Below are 20,426 nucleotides of genomic sequence, written 5' to 3' on the forward strand. Positions count from 1 at the left end.
AAATGGCTTATAACACTTTGATTCTTTAACAGAAGTTGCTATGAAGATAGAATAAACATAATTTCTGAAAATGAACATTTCATTCACAACAAAAATATATACATTTTGTTCTTTACAAGATCATAAAAGCAAGTAAGATCAAGCAACAATATCTCCCCCTGGTCAAGCTGAGCAAGCGGTCCTCAGGAACTAGTGTGCCTGTTTAGCTTTCTCTGCTCTCTTCTCAGCAAGGTACTGAGGGCAGTTTCTCTTCCAGTGCCTTTCTTCGTTGTAGTGGAAACACTTCTCTTTGTCTGCAACATTTTTCTTGCTTTTCTTTTCAGTGAGTTTTTTCTTCCCTTTCCCTTTGTTCTTCTTCGCAGGAATACTCTTACTTTGTGGAAAGGAGGCAACATAAGGCTTGGAGGACGTTCCTCCCTTCTCAGCAGTAGTAACGTTTACTTCTGATTCCAGACCCTTAGTTCTCAACGTAGTCTGGAAAGCTTGTAGCTCATTCAGCAGAGTAGTCAAGTTATATTCAATTTTATTCATGTGTGCATTAGCGCAGAATTGCAGAAAACTCTTCGAAAGAGATTCTAGAATAAAACGACTTGACTTCTCTCGTCAACAACGTTGTTTACTTCTGCCACATTAAAGTGGACCATCATGTCCAGGACATGTTCACGAATAGAGGCCCCTTCTTTCATGCGGTTGTTGTAAACGTACTTGATAGCATCATACCTCAGGGTGAAGGACAATTGTCCAAACATCCCTCGTAGAGATTCCATAATCTCTTTGACAATACCCATATCCTCATGTTTCTTCGCCAAAACATCAGATATGCTGGCGAAGATATAAACACGGGCTTTTCCATTTACCCTGATCCATCTATCATACACATCCCAAACAGTTCGATTTGTATTAGAGCTCGGAACGGGAGGACAATCCTCTGTTAAGACGAACCGCAAATCGTCTATCACCAATATAGTGTTCAAATTTGATTTTCAGGTCACATAATTATCCTCGATTAGTTTATCCGATGCCAACAATTGTATTATCGAACTCGTCATTCTGAAATTATAAATAAACTCTATAAGTGAATTGCTTTTAAATCCAATCAAGTTTTAGCAAAGTGATAATAATGTACCCATAACCATTATTTATTTGCAACGATACTTTAGTGATTTAGAACAATTACTACCGAAGGGCAGTCAATAATTCCTTCACTGAAGCAAGACAATTCTTGACCAAATACTATATCAGAATAACTCTTTACTCCTATAGTTCTTTTCACTACTACAAAATCTACATTACTTGACACTTGTAGTTTTTAATTACTTGACATTTCTGTGGAAAAAACGTCAAGTAATATGATTTTGGATAAAAAAAATATCAAGTAAAAGGGTTAAAAAAGCGGAGATTGATGGAATATTTCGGATATTTTCATGCAAACCTTTACTTGGCACGATTTTCGTGTCAAGTAATATAAGGTCTTACTTGACACGTTTCACATGTCAAGTATAAGAAGCTCTTACTTGACATTTTTTTTTGTGTCAAGTAAAAAGGTTAAAAAAGCGAAGATTGATGAAATATTTTGGATATTTTCACGCAAACCTTTACTTGACACGATTTTCATGTCAAGTAATATAGGGTCTTACTTGACACATTTCACATGTCAAGTATAAGAAGCTCTTACTTGACATTTTTTTCGTGTCAAGTAAAAGGGTTAAAAAAGTGGAGATTGACAGAATATTTCGGATATTAGATAGTCCTCTAATTATATGTTGCTCATCGTCTACTTCTACTAAGCGATCGTGTAGCATTTGGTAGGCGATTGTATAGCATTTGGTAGGCGATTGTGTAGAAACTAGTAAGCTATTGTGTAATGTTTTGTAAGCGATTGTGTAGTTTTGGGTAAGCGATCGCGGGGTGTTTGTGGGCGATCATCTAGTGTTACTTAGCGATCGTGTAGCATTTGGTAGGCGATCGTATAGCATTTGGTAGGCAATCGTATAGAAACTGGTAAGTGATCATGTAATGTTTTGTAAGCAATCGTATAGTTCCGGGTAAGCGATCCAAGGTGTTTGTGGGCGATCGTCTAGTGTTACTCAGCGATCTTGTAGCTTTTGGTAGGCGATCGTATAGTATTTGATAGGCGATCATATAGAAACTGGTAAGCGATCGTGTAATGTTTTGTAAGATCATGTAGTTCTGGGTAAGCGATCACAGGGTGTTTGTGGGCGATCGTCTAGTGTTACTCAGCGATTGTGTAGCTGAGCTAAACGATCGTGTAGCAAAGCTCAGTGATCGTGTAGTATTTGGTAGGCGGTCGTATAGCATTTGGTAGGCGATTGTATAGAAACTGATAAAAGATCGTGTAATGTTTTGTAAGCGATCGCATGGTGTTTATAGGCGATCTTCTAGTGTTACTCAGCAATCGTGTAGCAGAACTAAGCGATCGTGTAGAGACTTTATTTTTTATTCAGCGATCGTATAGAGACTTTATTTTTCGTTTCCCTCTCAAATGAAATCTTTTTCTCCTCCTTTACTTTACTCAGTGATCGTGTAGAGACTATATTTTTTGTTTCCCTTCTTCTCCCATTTTCATTTCCCTCTCAAATTTGGTTTCCATCCTACCAAAATTATCAAATAAAATAATATTTCCCTCTCTCAAATTAAAAACTCTTTCTCTCTTCCTTCACCATCTTACTCACGACCTTCCCCTTCCCCCCAATTTTTTTCTTCTTTCGTGTGTCTGAGAGCTCTAACCGTCGTCAGCCTTCATTCTCCCCTCGCCTCTATTCGTGCCGTTGTTATTGAGTTTTTCATTCCGTCGTCTGTTCAGTCGCACCAACCCTCTCCCTCGTTGTCTGCTCAACTCCCTCGCCGTCTACTCAACCGCGCCAGTCGGCCAGCTGTGCACATCGTTCCCGAATCTTCAGCCCCACCCAGATTTGTAGTCGAACGCCCCCAATCGTTTCCGTCGCTTCAGCCGCGTCCAGATCTATAGCCGAACACTTCCTTTCGCTTCAGCCCCGCCCAGATCTGTGGTCGAACGCCCCCAATCCTTGTTTTGGGTAAGGTTTGGTAATTTTGTGGGTTTATATGCATAATCTTGATTATTGTTTGATTTTTGGATTAGTTCTGATAAAAACCCATTATGTTTGGGTCATAGATTCAAGTTGTGGCGGAGATTGAAGATTGGAAGCGTGTTGTGCAGGGTTGCAAGGTTTTGACTTTGGCAAATTTTGGTAACTTTTAGTAACTTGTTATTAAACTTTGGTTTGATGTATATTCAGACTGGACAAATAAATCAGTGTATGAGTGTTCTTGTTCCTCTTTTGTTTTCTTTTCAGGAAAGTTGGTCGAGGCTTGAGTGAAGCATCAATTTGAGCAAACACTTCGGGTAAGTGTTTTGGATGTATTTGAATGAATTTGTGATTTGGGTTTTAATGTAGCATCTTCTGTAATGATTTGCTTGTTTGAATGTTTGATGATGAGATTGATTTTGAAGTGTTGGAAGGAGTTGAGTTGCTGTCCAATAGGTTTGAGACCGATCTTGGCAAGGTTTTGGTAATTTTGGAGGTTAGTATTAATAGTTCTTTGTTACCCATTGAAGTATTGGTCAAATAATTGAGTTATTTTCAATTTTTGATGTTCAATTAAAAATTTTCAAGGGATTGGAGCCACTGTCCAACAAAGTTAACGATGTTTGGATGTTTTGATAGGTATTAAGGCCTTGAAACTCTTTTGGAATTGTTACATAGTTTCCGGAATTTGCGTTTTGTAACCATTATTATTGAACTTTTCGTAGGTTGGATTACGTTGTTGTATTTTAACACTTATTTATATATTTTGAAATTTGATGTTATCGCACTTTATTCTATTTTGCAAGTTGACTTGCTTAAACATGGCTTGCCTGACCCTTTGTTCTCGATCTTTAGATTTCAAAGCTCAATGTATAAATTAAATAATGTACTTTGCTGAGAGGTTATTTATAAAACAATTTATCACTTTTGTGTTTGTTGAAAGTTGAGTTTTGTATACAAAAGCAATAGTTGAGATTTTATTTTGTGTATGTACATGTGAAAGAGAAATATTGTTTAATTTGTGAGGAGTATTCATAGTTGAATATATGGATTTTTAGTGAATATATTGAGTTGATAGATCTTAAATATATAATGTTTATTTATTTGATGTAATTATATTGTTGGAATACAAGGTAGAAAATGAGAATATCGATTGGGCATTTAATTTGAAAACAAAAAGATATATACTTGACACATAAAAAACGTCAAAGAGTATCACACTAAACTTGACATACCACCAATGTCAAGTGTATTATCTTTCTTGACACGAAAATTGTATCAAGAAACATATTACTTGACGTTTTTCGGAGTCAAGTTATCATACTATACTTGACACTCGAATAGTTGACGCTTTTATAAGTGTCAAATATACCCTTTACTTCACACTGGAAAAACATCAAGTAATCCAATTTTTGTAGTAGTGTTTGGTTATCATTTTCGGTCAAGATCTTTACTAACAATTAATAATTCTTGTAAGTGTTGACCTACCATTTTTAGATCTTATAGAACGGTATAAATATGCCCCTGAAATAGAAGACAATACCCAAGATGGAACTATAAGACCCTATTCATTTTACTGAAGCCTGGGTTGTTACGAATCCTATGTTACAACCCTCTGAGGGGATCGTCGTGGTTAACGACTAGCTAGTGCCGCCTAAAAATGACAGCAGGCGCAACATAGGAATCCCACGGTTCAAACTAATGGAAGAGACCGTAGGACAATGTTGACACATTTCCTTCACCCACTTACTACGAACTACTTCCCCCATTCACCTTATTATTGACCCATGCAAACACTTTTCGAATGGAGCAGTCGCAGTAAAAGCGACACGAAGCCGAGCATGGATTTCACGGTGTGCACTCTTGAGGACATGAGAGCTAATAACTATTAATCTCCCATGAAGTGTTCTATATGTTTGGGTATTTACTTAGGTTCTTTTCGGCTAATAAAATTAACCCTAAGTCTAGGTGGTTTATCCAAGTATAACACTTATAAATATATTTAAACCTATGATGTCTAGGTGATAAATTGTTTTATTACCTCACACCGCTCACGTAAACTTATAAAATTAGTTAACAACGCTCAATCTTTCAATCATAATCCCCAGATATGAGGTGTTCTGTAAACCACCAACTTAAGTACCCTCAGTCTTAGATAGGTTTATGAACCAATTTGAGTTTGTAACCTAATTTTATAAGGTAACAATTTATTTTAACGATTAAAACTAGTTGTTAATCTAAGTGAGTATGCAGTTGTTCTTCGTTATGGATTTTAAACGTCTAACCCAATTTTATAACAGCTTACAAAATTTTAGACATGCTAAACATCCACAACATGCAACAAAGGCATTCAATATCTAATATAACTATTATATTAAATTTAAAAAAAAAAAAAAAAAAAAAAACCCTAACATGCATACTATATATTATAACATTTTATAACATACTTTCAATGTATGTAACATGCTTCCAACGGTGGGGTTTTAAACCTACATGGCATACTGTATGCATATACATGAATTATTTAATTATTACATACATCACAGGCATAAACAATCAAACACTAACTGATATGGTTTTAGTTTTGGCATAAACAAGCAACAAAAACCTAACTATTACAAACAACTTCTGAACTGCTTCCAGACCGCTCGAACCACTCCAAACCGAACCTAAATAGCTTGAACCGGACCAGCAAAGTCTAAACCGGACTGGACCTCAAGAGAATCGGTCGAACCGGCTACTCTCGCTCCATGCTCCAAATCTCGCTGAGGCTCATCATGTAGCATTGACAACTATTGTGTAGTGTTTGCCTTATCGTGTAGCACCATCATATAGCGCCTGACCAAGCTACATGATCGTGTAATGTCTTCCATCTATTGTATAGTGCCATCGTCTAGTGCCGGATAATGCTACACGATCGCTTAGTGTCTAACACTATCGTGCAGTGCCATCGTTTAGCGCGGACAAATAATATACGATCGCATAACGCTCCTTCTTGATTGTTTAGCATGCACATAGCTACACGATCGTGTAGCGCTATCGCATGGTGTTTCAACGCATCGTTTAGTTGTCGCAGAAAGCTACACGATCGTGTAGTGTCATCATATAGCACTTCAGAAAACCATATCAGTGCAACAATTTCATATAACTCATGAAAAACACCCACCATACCAAAAATAAACCGAATTGAATGCTTATATGATGCTCTGATACCAAATGATGGATTGTATCAGCACACAACAGAAGCGATAAGGATCAATAAGCACTCTAATTCATTAATTACGACAAAAACTAAAGCATGCTATTGCAGAAATAAATGTGTTTCAAGTCATACCTTTGTAGAACTCTCGAAATCTCGATTTCCAACGGCAAATTTCTCCTAATCTCGTTGTAGACCACCTCAATATCTTCCTTACTATCTTCTTGGAGCTTTAGATTGAGCTGTGGGACTTAAAATGAGCTTGAATTAAGGGAACTTGGATAATAGCTTACAACAGCAACCCAATTGAAGAACACCTTCTTCACCAAGAATTTTTCAACAAAATTCTACCGATTGCATTGCCTCAATTCACTCAAATCTTCTCAATATATTGCAGACTATCATGCAATGAAGATGGCTGCATGAGATGCAACGGAGATGGCTGCATGAGATGCAACTCATGCTTTGAGTAATTGAAGCCTTAGTTTATGGGTTTTGTGTGAGCAACTTGAAGGTGTAATGGAAAAATCCAACTTTCCATTTTTGTGTTTTTCTTAAATCTTTTTCAATTTGATTTTAAAATAACATTTGATTTCAAAAATCAAAATTTATTAATTTACAAATTAATTTCATAAATTAATACTAATAAAATTAATAAATAATTATTTAAACAATTTAAATAATTCTAATTAATTTAATATCAAATATTAAATTAATTTTACACAAATCCATCTTCATATATTTAAATCATATTTAAATATTAATTCTCTAATTCCGTTTAGTTCTTAAAATTAAACGTGTAATTATATCTCATATTATTACTAATTTCTTTAATTCTAATTTGAACGTTTCAAATTAACTTATCACGCTACTCTAAAACTAATCCATTTACGAGCTAGTAGGGGGACCACGCAGACCTACAGATCATAGGCTCCAACGATCCGAGATTAATTGGCTAAACTCGTTAGATCGAATTAACCCTCATTCGTTAACTAATGAGTCACTCCATAAAGGCCATAATTGAACTCCCCTCACTGTAGATATATTATGACCACTCGATATAACCATGATTAGTAAGTTAAAGCTTCACAGGTTGTTCGTAATAACGGTTGAGTCAAATCTTTGTTTTACCCCCGAAATTACATCTTATTCCTTAAGTCCCACCGATCCTCTAATGAAAAATTTATTTGTGATCCAATCAACAAATCGAGTCTTTCTCCGGGCCAATGAGAGGGTGGGACCCCTTGTTCAAGACCCAGAATCAGTACTTAAGGGAACAACCACTCTGTTAATCCTAATTGGATAGAAGTGAATTCCATCTTACAGGGCTATGTCCCCAACTATTCATCCGGTCTTATCCCCAAAATAGAAGGTTTATTGAGCAATGCTGTTAGACTCCTCTCACCCATGCAGATCAAAGGATAATCCCGAACAAACAGGAGTTCATAGTTAGCTCAGGATTAAGGTCAAGTTACTTAGGTCATCGCTTTGAAATAGTTAGTCTTAAACAGTAAACAACGTTATAAAGTAAGAGTGACTGATTTCGTGGCGCGATCTTGTACAAAACTCATTTGCACAGGACACCCTCACTCCTCATGTCATAACATGTACAAATTGGGATCATTTTGTTTGTAGCACTTTACAACTCTTTGTAACAACTATAGAGTAGGCTGCATCTAATAGTGTTACCAGAATAAGGTACCCAACCTTATTCATATACTATAAATCATTTTGACTATTTACTAAAACCTGATCCACTTTTATGTTTTCATATAAAGTTCAAGTACTCATGTAATAGTGAAAGGACTTTTAAGTTTATTGGATTTCTAATAAGCAAAACATCTATTCAATAACAACTTATTGAATTTTCAGAATAAGTTTTATTATTAACAAACCACGAGTTTTATGACATAAAACCCAACAAAATTTGCTTCCACATTTTTATCTTTTTCCTTCAGAGAGGCCTGATAGAGGCCAGCTAAGTGTTTTGATGTACGACTGATACGTGACCAATGCCCAATCATTCCGCGTCGGAAGCATTTGTTTTCAACACTCTTTGAACTTTTATCTTGTAGAGCTTTCCTTTGTGATCATCATTTTGTGTGGTTCTTTTGAAATTTAAATGATTAGAACGACCATAAAATAATAATTATTTCTTTTTCTGCAACGGTCACGACCTCGACCATGATTATTATTAAAATTCACTCACTTCAGGGAATGATGTTGTTCTGGTTGGTCAAGATTTATGATTGTTCATCAATAACTCATTATTTTGTTCAGCCACGAGAAGACATGAAATTAATTCAGAATACTGTTTAAACCTTTCTCTCGATATTGTTGCTGCAAGAGCATATTCGAGACATGAAATGTAGAAAATGTCTTCTCTAACATATCAACATCAATAATTTTCTCTCCACATAACAACAATTTTGAACTGATTTTAAATAATGTGAAGTTGTAATCACTTACTAATTTGAAATCTTGTAGCCTCAAGTGCATCCACTCATAACGAGCTTTAGGAAGAATAACTGTTTTTTTTATGATCATACCTCTCTTTTAAATTTTATTCATAAGATACAGGGATCTTTTATTGTAAGATACTCCATTTTTAATCCCTCATGGATATGATGACGAAGGAAAATTATAGCTTTTGTTTTGTTCTAACTGGATGTCATATTTTCTTCTTTAATAGTCTCCCCAAGATTCATAACATCCAGGTGAATTTCAACATCAAGTACCCATGACAAATAATTATTGCTATTAATATCAAGGGTGAAAAATTTTAATTTTGTGAGCATCATAAAATATTGTACTTATGTTAGAAATTTAATAGCTATTGAATATGCAAAATAACATTAAATTTATTAATTATAACGAAGAGAGAAAAACCGACATACCTTTAGGACCTACCTTTAGTGGGGAAAACGACATGAGTTCGTGCTGATAACGTGTTATGAAAATTGAGGAGCACAATGAGAATACGGATATGAAAAATATAATATAATAATTGTAAACCCGAGACTTTCCTTGGATTATTTGCTTTTGTCACATATTGTAGGATGTTGGATTTAAGTTATTGTTGTTCTATTATTGAAGAGAAATGACAAAGCTTTTGGTTGAAGTTGTCTTTGATAATTTTGGAATTTATTAATAAAGAAAAAAAATAAAGGAATAAAGAAAAAGAAAAGAAAAGAAAAGAAAAGGAAAAGGAAAAAGGAAAAAAAATGAAAGGAAATGGAAACCTATTCGGCATCACCACCTAACTCATTTCAGCCCATTTCTCCATCATTTTTCATCATATTTTCAGAGCATTTCGAGAGAGGGAGTGAAGGAAGAGGAATAAGAAGCTTGCTGCAGGTTGGAGGTTGAAGAAGGAAGGAAAAAGTTAATGCAAGTGCAATCATGGAAGAATCTGGGTTCAACCTGCCTATCTCTGGTTTTTAAGTTGGTTTGAGCTACACAAGAAGAACTAAGAGGTGAGGTCTGACTTCCTTGAAAGTTAATCCATTTTCTAACAAATTTCATGAAGGAAGCTTGAGCTAAATCTGATGATAAGATTTTTTAAAAGGAAAACAAAGCACGAAATTTTTGTGCAAATCAGAAGGATCTAGGATTTTCTCTGGTTTTTCGAACATTCTGGGGTGTACAGGTTGAATTAGAAGCTTAATTGGGTATAGTTGGAAAGCTGATTCAATTTCCTATAACTTATATGAAGAATTCGTGAGCCAAAAACAAATAGAAATAGGTTTAATTTAAGGAGAAAAGTAGAGGGTAGAAGAGAAGTACGTATCTGTATTTGCTGTGTTTGGGGGATTTCTGGATAAATCCATTGGGAATCTCGTTTTTATTCCTTCAGATAAGTTGTAGAGAGTTCCAAAATGAAGAGTTTGATATATAGTACGTTAATTTTAGCCAAGTATTGAGGAAGTTATGAATGTTGGAAATTAGGGTATTGAATCTAGAAAATCTGGAAAAAAAAGTGTGAAGTATGATTTTATTTCTAGAATTTAGAATTCATGAGCATGGAAAGACAAGATGATTTATAGTTCTGATGCTCGGTTTTGGTTTGTTTGACAGGCCAAGAGGAAATAGGCCGAGTCTACAGACTAGGGAACTAACCAAGACTGTGAGTGACAAAACGAAATTTGAAAATGATTTCTAAACTGTAATTTATGCTTTAAATGGTTTACATGCTTGAATATGAACTTATGAATGATACATAATTTCTATGAATGGTTTCAAGCATAAGGTTTGAGCTTAGATTTTCTAATGAGGTTTATATATGAGCACGTGATTATTGGATTCCTGAAAAGTAGTTGAAATGATATCATTTAAAGTAAAGTATGTATTAGCGAGTACTGTCAAAAGATTTTCAGTTTTCACGAGCAAGATGAGTAAGCTTGAGTTTTATGAAAGATAAAGATAAGCATGCATGTTTTAGTATTTTTATGTGGTTTTCTGAGACTATTATTGACTACATGACTGAGATATTGAGCCCGAGGCTATATGGTACCGTGTGCACACAGGTTATATTTCGTTGTTGATGTTGTGTGTACTCCGTGACAATGATGCTGTCGTGAGTGATGGGCGGGCCCCACTATGACAAAGACGATAGGAGTGCTAGACGGGCCCCACTACATCGTAGAGCTAGTAAACGTTGGTTGTATTGGGCGTGGCCTACACAACGTTAATTTGTCATGTTAGGTAAAATGTTTTATATACTTGATATGCTTGCTAGATTTTAATGACGTACTTGCGGAATATTTGAGAAAGCTTTTATCGTTACACGTTTATGTTTAACGCTTTGATTGAACACGTGTAACTAAGTCATTGCGGTTTACAGATTTACAGTTTTAAATTAGTCACTCATTAGGCTTCGTAGCTCACTCTTTTAAAATGTTTTCCCACTTTTCAAGTAGAGATCGAGCTCCCGGTGCCTGATAATTGCCAAAGTCTGTTTTCTGCTAAAAGCTTCCAAATCAAGCTCCATACGTGGGTGGAGTTGTACATTGTGTCTATTTGTATTGTAAATTTCTTTGTAAGAACTGGATAGTTTATGGTTGTGTAAGCACTAGATGTCGTGATTGTGTAAACCCCAGTTGGATATATTTTTAGTTGTGATATCTCTATCATGTTATTTTCCAAACCGAGTTATGTTAGGACTGCACTTCATGTGTGTCTAAAGGTTTTCAGGGGTTCCGCTGTGTTGTGTTACATGTAAAGTATTTTATATCTAAGATTAGTAAGTTTATCAGGTTCAACGATTCAGCAGGGTCAACAGGTATCGTTAGAGGAGGACGATGTCTGTTGGCTTCATGCCATCTCCCTGACTAAGCTAGTAGGTAGTTTGGGAGGGGGTGTGACAATAATATTTTTATATAATAATAATAAACAAATAAAAACTAAAATTATAAAATAAAATAATTAAAACATAAAATAACCAGAATCATGAAATTGGATAATATGAAAATGGGTGGAAGTAGAATTCTCACAAATGTTGGTGTATTCTTAAGATCCACAAAATGCCACTATTTATAGGCAAAGTAGCAAGAAGGATGTGGATTTACATGGACACTAAGTATGAATAACTTCATGACACAGGACAACATGAATGGTGATACATGACCTTTGGGACACTAAGGAATAAACATCTATTTTCTATTATAATATTCATAATAATAATCTAATTTTCAATGATTAATGTTCTTAGAAGATTGGGAGAAGATATGTTTCTGTATTATTATTCAAATACAAAATTAGTAAAATAAAATTAGATTTGATAATAAAAGATTAATTTAAATTTAAATTGTGAGAGAAAAACCATGAAGATTTTGCTTTATTTTGAGTCAATAGTAGTTATTGAAATCTAATTTGGTAATAAAATATAAATTCAAATTTAAAAAATGACAAAAATATGAGTATCGCTATTTTTTTTTTAATTGAATCTATTAGGTAGGGGTGTTCAAAAAACCCGATGATCCGAAAAAACCGATAAACTCAACCCAACCCATGCGGTTTGGGTTGGGTTATCAACTCATTTGGGTTGGGTTGAAATTCAAATAAATAAAAATTTTATGGGTTGAGTTGGTTCATGAGTTCACCTAATATAACCAAAACTAACCCAAACCAACCTGAATTTATTATTAACTTTAAAATATATTTTTTATTACTTATAACACAATTATTTATACATATATTGATTTTTAGTTTTATTTAATTTCAATATTTTTTGAATAATTTATTCTTCAACAACTCTTTTCATTGCACTATAGAAAAAAAATTTCACTATATAAATTGAAATTGAGTTGTTAATCTTAATTCAATATAGGAAAATAATTAAATTAGATTTTTACACATTTACGTTTTGCTTCTTTTTAGAATAAAATTTTAAATAAATGACCCAATTAACCCAACCCAAGTATTTCATGGTTGGGTTGAGTTTGGTTCATTTTTTAATAATGGTTATTTAGGTTGAATCATTGTTTGTTTGTTATTAATTCAACAAAAAAAGAAAAAGAAAAAGGACAAAAAATGCGTCTTTTTTTAATGGAAGATTATAATTGGTTAACAAACACTTGTCCATTTACACTATAATTCTAATTCAACTATCTCCACGTTATAATAAGTTGTGTGACACAGGCTAGGTAAAAAATCTTATTATTTATGGATTTTAGCATAGAAGTAAATGAATCTCGGAATGTTAGCATTTTATCCAAATTTTCTAGTAGGACATTATTAATATTTTTCAAAAAATGAAATGAATATGATGGTGACTGGCTTGGCTGATGCTAGAATTAAAAAAAAGGCAAAACCAGAAAATAAAACCTAGACGGAATAATGTGATGACCGATCAGAAAAGGGCGTGACGTAATAGATTGGTGGAACTGTGCCGTGGGAGAGATCCACGAAGGCCGCCCCCCCTCCGTTAGCATTTGCAAACCCAAACGAAACCTTCTTTCTTCTACTTTTTCTACTCTCCCAATCACTTCCACCTTCTTCTCTCTCTCTCTCTCTCTCTCTCTCTCTTAAACCTCTGCACTTCCTTCTTAAGCTAGGGTTTCCTTGGCGATCCATTCAAATTGCAAGGGAGGCGGCCAATCCGTCTTCATCTTCTCCGGACTCTGTTTTTCTTTTCGGAAAACAACCATTTGCATCGCTGCTTTTCCTGTTTCTTTGTTTCTTTGTTTCTTTGTTTCTTTGTTTCCTTTCCCTTTCTCTCTATCTTCTATATGCGGTTGATAGGGTTTTGGAGATTTCTTGTTTGGGAGGAGGGTTTTTGATGATTGGCCCGGGAATCTGAGTGAAGTTCAACTTAGTGGCGATTTCGCGATTTTCCTGTCTTCGAGGGTTCTGCTTGCTCGAGTTTTTGGGGGAGATATAGCTATGGCTTCTTACAGGCCATATCCTCCACAATCGTCTTTCGGTCCTGCACCAGGTCAAAACCCGGTACCGCCTCCACCAACGCAATCGGCTTCCGTTCCAGCGCAACAGCGAGGAGGAGGTAGTCAATATAATCAGAATTGGGGTGGTTATGGCGGTGATGGGTCCATGCCTCCTGCTCAATCTTCGTCGTATCCCCAGAATTACAACCAAGCTCATCAAAGTTCTAATTACCACCAGCAACATTATGGTCCGCCGAGAAGCCAACACCCTCCACCTCCTCCTCCTAACCAGTCGTATCCTTATGCACCACAGCCGCCGCCACCGCCTCCGGATTCTTCATATCCACCGCCTCCGCCCCCTCCAGCGCCTTCGCAACCTCCTAATCTTTACTACCCCCCTTCACAGTCAATGCAGCCACCACCTCCGCCCTCGTCTCCACCACCGAGCTCTTCAATCCCGCCACCTCCACCCCCAAATTCTCCACCACCTCTATCAGCGCCTCAGCAAAAAGCAGAGGGTACAAACATGGGAGCACACGAACGCGATAAAGGGGTTTCAAAGGATCCCTCATATGGTAGGCGTGATCGTGAAAATTCAAATCATGATAAACACCAGAGGCATTCTGGTCCCCCAATGCCTCCCAAGAAAGCAAACGGTCCTTCAGGGAGAATGGAGACAGATGATGAGAAAAGACTGAGGAAGAAGAGAGAGTTCGAAAAACAAAGGCAAGATGAGAGGCACAGACACCATCTAAAAGAATCCCAAAACACTATACTGCAAAAGACCCAGATGTTATCTACTGGGAAGGGGCATGGATCAATTGTAGGATCCCGAATGGGGGAAAGGAAGGCCACTCCTTTTCTAAGTGGTGAGAGGATAGAAAATAGGTTGAAGAAGCCAACAACATTTTTGTGCAAGTTGAAGTGAGTATGTAGATATTTTCATTGTTATGATCTGGTTTTAAGTCGTCTATAATTGTTGACGTTTACTAAGAGTTCTTTGGATGAGTGAATGAGCGGAATGCTCAGTTAATATTTATACTTTATATTATCATTATTATCATTATCACGATTTTCTCATTCCTTGTGCTCAGGAAGGCATATCTTTAATAACACAAAAGTACACTGTCCTTTCTCAGGGGATTGTTTTTAGTTTCAATCCATGGATTAGTGCCCTGTAATATTGTTTTGAAAGAAACCCAATTTATTAATGTCCCTACCAATGTTCTTTTGGTAGAAATAATATTTCATGCTTCTTCACTTGTCGATGTCTATTGATTTTTATTTTCTTATGGCTAATGATATTGTACATCGACTATCATGCATTTCAAAGATTCCGGAACGAGCTTCCAGATACAAGTGCTCAGCCGAAGCTCATGTCACTACGGAAAGAGAAAGATCAGTATGTGTTCTCTTCTTTTCCCTCCAAAGTTTGAATAGATCTGCAGCTTGGGTTTACTGTAATGTAGGGTGCTTCTCTATTTTTGTTCTTTTCTTCCCTTCATCCTGCCCCTCATTTTGCTGGAATACTATTATGTTATTTTGACGATCTAGGAGTATTTGATGTAGTACAAAGATTATCCTTGTTGTGGTAGTGAGCATTGAACAACAAATGAAATAGTAGAACTTAAGTGAAACGTCTCTTGCTAGACATGAGCAAGGTACATGAGAGCACTAGTTGTGATATTGAGAACTCAGAAAGCTAAAGTTTGATGTATTTTCTTATAAATGTTCACCTAGACAGACAACCTTACTTGAATAGGATCTGTCCTATAGTTTGTAGAACTGTCCTTGAGTTCTAAAAATGTTTGCCTATATAGAGTCCATCTCAAGAAGCTGGGTTGGCACTGTGTTCTTTTAACCTAAGTTGGAAAAAAATGTAGTTCAGAATCATGTGACAGTTTAGCTCTCGGATTTATTCTCCTATGCAAACAATGACTTGAAAGACAAAAGGGAAGTCATGTGACATGTGTATTAACATTTAAGATTGGCCATCAACTTATTTTGTGAAACAAAATAGTTGGTGCTACAACTGTGTTTAGGTCGTATTGGCTGTTTCCACTTAAAATTATTAAATTTCTTGATCTTACGGTGCTTTTTTATTTTTATTATCTTACAAATAGGTTTGACTTAAGTAATAAGAGGTGGCATCTTCTATTTTTTGGGATGTTGCAGCTATACAAGATATACAATCACATCACTAGAGAAAACGTACAAACCTCAGCTTTACGTGGAGCCGGATCTTGGAATACCTCTCGATTTGCTTGACCTCAGTGTATACAAGTATGAATCCTATCAAGAATCCTATAAATATTTTCTTTATAACGTGACCATTCTTTGTGTGCCATTATTCTAACTTTTCTCTATGCATATGTTTACTAGCCCTCCTAGTGTTAGAATACCCCTTGCTCCTGAAGATGAGGAATTGTTACGTGATGATGTTTTGAAAACTCCAGTTAAAAAGGATGGTGGTATAAAAAGAAAAGAGCGTCCTACTGATAAAGGTGTTGCCTGGCTTGTTAAGACGCAGTATATCTCTCCTCTCAGCATTGAATCGGCAAAGCAGGTATTGATATTGAGGTTCTTTCATAGAAATAATTCTGTTGTAGTTGTGTTGGTGCTAACAAGGATTGCATCTGCAGTCGTTGACTGAAAAACAGGCCAAAGAACTGCGAGAAATGAAGGGAGGACGCAATATTCTTGAGAACCTAAATAATAGGTTCGTCTTTTAACTTGGAGAAGGAAAAAAAAGTTATATGTCGTGTGATTATATTCTTTACTGAATGATCTTTATGTTTTCCAGGGAACGGCAAATTAAGGAAATTGAGGCATCCTTCGAAGCATGCAAGTCACGCCCTGTTCATGCCACTAACAAGAATTTATATCCTGTTGAGGTTTTACCTCTTCTACCTGATTTTGATAGGTACAAAATAATTCAATCCTTGATTGTGGCAACTAAAATTATCATAGTACATTAGCCCAAGAATTTTGGGTCAACTTCTCTTCAAGGCTACCGTACAATATACAACATTAGGATTTAGATGGCACTAGATTCACTTTTCAAGAAAATTTGATTGCTATCAACAATATAATCTCTGATAAAGGTCTATAAAAGTTACATTGTGTCCCAGCACTTATTAATTTTGGCATTCCTATGATTTGTAACCATTGGAGGAAGTTCGGAGGCAGTGTGCCTTATATCTCATTTGTCGGTGAAGTAGTTTCTTATTCAAAAGAATATTGTTATTGCATCAGGTATGATGATCCATTTGTTGTGGTGGCGTTTGACAGCGCTCCAACAGCTGATTCAGAGACTTTCAACAAGTTAGACCAATCCATTCGTGACACTCATGAATCACAGGTCAGTTGTTGGGGTTATTTATACTTCAAATATATTGTTGAAAGGCTGATTGTTAAAGTTCATTTCATTAACTCAGATATTAATGTTATTTTTTTCTTACAAAAAGAAAATAGTATTGGTTTTAGTGTTTGATGTAGAATTTGTTTCAGATTTTTGTTCATCTGAGGGAAGGGTTTATGTGACATAATATTGATCGTCGGATACTTCTAACTCTGGCAAGGGTTTTTGTGGATTAGATTGGTTAGGTTAGGAAGTATTTTGGACTTAATCTAAATGTTCATGTTGGAAATTGGCCTAGTTCAATAGCCTTAGTTCAGTGATGAACCACTTGTTTGAATTGGTAACGTTATCTAATTTTAAAATTTCTATAAAAATAAATAAATAAATATAGTGAGATAATACAACAGTAGTTTTCTGATGTAATAATTAAATCTTTAACTTGCCCCTTTGGGGACGTGCCAAATCAAGCATAGCCCAATTGACATGAGTGTATTAGTAACCAAGTCTCTGGTTCGAATCCTCCCATTTGGGGATGTCCGAAAGAATTAAGTTATCTTACTCAATGCTTTTAGACTTGAATTGGTTGTTTTCTGGAAATTACTTGAGAAATTTGAGAAACCATTCGGCGGAATTAAATTTAAAGAGGTACATATGTAATTAGTTTTCATAATAGGAAATGTCTGAGTAGAGAAATTAATTAACTAATTTGTGAGTCCTAATCTTTAGTATTGTACCAAATTATCAATGATAAGTTTGCTTTTTAGATATAAGTTTATAACATTTATCATAACTGCCTTGCTCAGTTAATAAAGCTTTTGTCTTAGTGATATATATAAATTTGCCTATACCCACTAGCTTAAACTTTTTGGTAGGGGTGTTCATGGGTTGGGTTGAAAGATTTTTTAGACCCAATCCAATTGTTCGGTTTGTGAATTTCTTCAACCCAAATAATCCTTATTAAAAAATGAACCCAACCCAACCCGACTATGAAATATTTGAGTTGGGTTGGTTCGGGTTAATCAGGTTATTTATTTAAAATTTTGTTCTAAAAAGAAGCAAAACGTAAATATGTAGAAATCTAATTTAATTATTTTCATACATTGAATTAAGATTAACTACTCACAGTGAAAATTTCTTTCTAAAGTGCAAAGAAACTACTTTTAAGAGTTGTTGAAGAACAAATTATTAAAAAAATATTATAATTAAATAAAATTAAAATCAATATATATATAAATAATTGTGTTATGAGTAATAAAAAAAATATATTTTAAAATTAATAATAAATTCGGGTTGGTTTGGGTTATATTAGGTGAACCCATGAACCAACCCAACCCATAAAATTTTCATTTATTTGAACTCAACCTAACCCAAATCGTATGGGTTGAGTTGGATTGATTGGTTTTTTTCGGGTCATCAGGTTTTTTGAACACCCCTACTTTTTGGTTAGTTGGTGATTTAAGGTGGTATCAGAACAGGTGGTCTAGGGAGGTCCCATGTTCAAGCCCTTGCATTGTTGTTTTCTCCTCAATTAATATTCATTTCTACTTGTTGGGTCTTCTTTATATTTCAAGCCCACAAGTGATGGAGAGTGTTAGTGATATATAATTTGATTTGCCTTTATCCACTAGATTAAGCTTATGGGTCATTTGGTGATTTAAGAGCTTTTCTATTTGGTGCTGTACATTTTTTTGATAAGAAAGAATTTCCAATCTGGGAAACAAGTATTTGTTACCGAATTACATTGCTAACCTGCAGTATGAAATAGTTAATTCTAACCCCCGTTGGTTGATCCTTACCAGGCTATAATGAAAAGCTATATGGCAACAGGCTCAGATCCTTCAAAGCCTGAGAAATTTCTTGCGTACATGGTTCCTTCTCCAGATGAGGTTGGTCAATTTGTTGTATATTTTTAATATTATTATTTTCCATTGGAATTATAGTTTTTTGTTTTCCTTATCTTGCCAAATGCTAAAGCGAAATGAAGCCTGTGCATTCTTAGCCGTCTTCGCTATTCTAAAAACAAAAGGAAGATCTTAAACGTTGTGTATTCTACAAGGCAAAGATTAACAACACCTTCACTTTGTGTTGGGTGGATCCCTACGATATTGATCAGCGGTGTAGCATTAGATCCATTCTCTTTTATGAAATATCTGTTTTATGTCCATTCCCTTTTATGACGAATCTGTTCTATGTTTTACCTTTCTTTTTATTGAAAGTCGCCCCCTCTCTCTCACACACACACATTCGCACTCTTATGTGAAGCAAACTAAATAAATATAAGTATCATTTATCTGAAACAAGTTCAAAGTTATCCTCTTGTTTGATTCAGCTATCGAAGGATATTTATGATGAACAAGAAGATGTCTCATATTCCTGGGTTCGTGAGTACCATTGGGATGTAAGTGCAGGCATTTTTAATTAGTTTACAACAATAAGTTAGAATTTTGACCACACGCTTGGTGAGATTTCTGATGAGACTTATAACAGGTACGGGGTGACAATGTGGATGACCCCACTACATATCTCGTTTCATTTGATGATACAGAAGCTCGTTATGTGGTATTCATCTCTTGTATCTCTTCATAATTGATTGGAATTCACGTATGATGTATTCATGCCTTGTTCTTGGTTTAGATATCTACTCATCTGTTCAATTTCAATTGTAGCCACTTCCTACAAAGCTTGTTCTTAGAAAAAAGAGGGCTAAAGAAGGGAGATCAAGTGATGAGGTCGAACATTTTCCTGCACCTGCAAGAGTGACTGTAAGGAGAAGACCTACCGTAGCTACTTTGGAAGTGAAGGATCCAGGGGTATCGTTTAAGTTTATGAACTTCAATTAGTACTACCCACTTTTGTGGTTAGTGATTTTATTAACTTGGTGGTGCTTTCAGGTTTACTCGAATTCGAAAAGAGGATCGGATATTGAAGATGGTCTTGGGAGATCACATAAACATGATAGACACCAAGACATGGATCAATACAGTGGAGCTGAAGATGAGATGTCTGATTGATTAACTCTTTGGTACAACCAATTTAATTTGGCTTCCCATGGATTATCTACCTGATGCAAACGCCGCTAATCTGGCAGTGACTCGGCCCAAAAATTTTTATACCACCAGATGTTTATGGTGCTGTGTTGAGTGTGTACGTTACATACCCCTATTGCCACACTAACTTAGTACTTGTTTGCATTATTGAATTTCTTAATTTAATCTGTATAGTTTCTTCGGCACGGCAAGAAAAACGAAATATGAAAAAAAGGTTTTACATTAAACACTTCCATTTGTTGTAATGATCTTAAGATGATTCCTTTACATGCAATTATCTCGTGTGATGTATGTTGTAAGGTTCCTGTACACGTCTTTGATAATAAAAATTACATTATTTAAGTTGATCATGAACTTTCATCTCCCAAC

At 35.4% G+C, this 20,426-nt stretch overlaps 1 protein-coding gene across 1 annotated transcript; it reads left to right on the top strand.

The window, feature by feature from the left end:
• Positions 1-13,030: 13,030 nt before the first annotated feature.
• Positions 13,031-20,411, top strand: ELF7 (hydroxyproline-rich glycoprotein family protein). Its single transcript, XM_039042595.2, has 12 exons — positions 13,031-14,573; positions 14,983-15,051; positions 15,825-15,932; positions 16,032-16,215; positions 16,292-16,368; positions 16,453-16,572; positions 16,905-17,010; positions 18,810-18,896; positions 19,340-19,408; positions 19,498-19,569; positions 19,677-19,820; positions 19,902-20,411. The coding sequence occupies exons 1-12, from the start codon at positions 13,651-13,653 to the stop codon at positions 20,019-20,021; spliced, it is 2,079 nt and encodes a 692-aa protein (XP_038898523.1). The 5' UTR covers positions 13,031-13,650; the 3' UTR covers positions 20,022-20,411.
• The last annotated feature ends 15 nt before the right edge of the window (positions 20,412-20,426 follow it).

The sequence above is a fragment of the Benincasa hispida genome, chromosome 9 (assembly GCF_027475165.1).
Source record: "Benincasa hispida cultivar pf3 chromosome 9, pf3_genome.v1.1, whole genome shotgun sequence".
Lineage (NCBI taxonomy): Eukaryota > Viridiplantae > Streptophyta > Magnoliopsida > Cucurbitales > Cucurbitaceae > Benincasa > Benincasa hispida.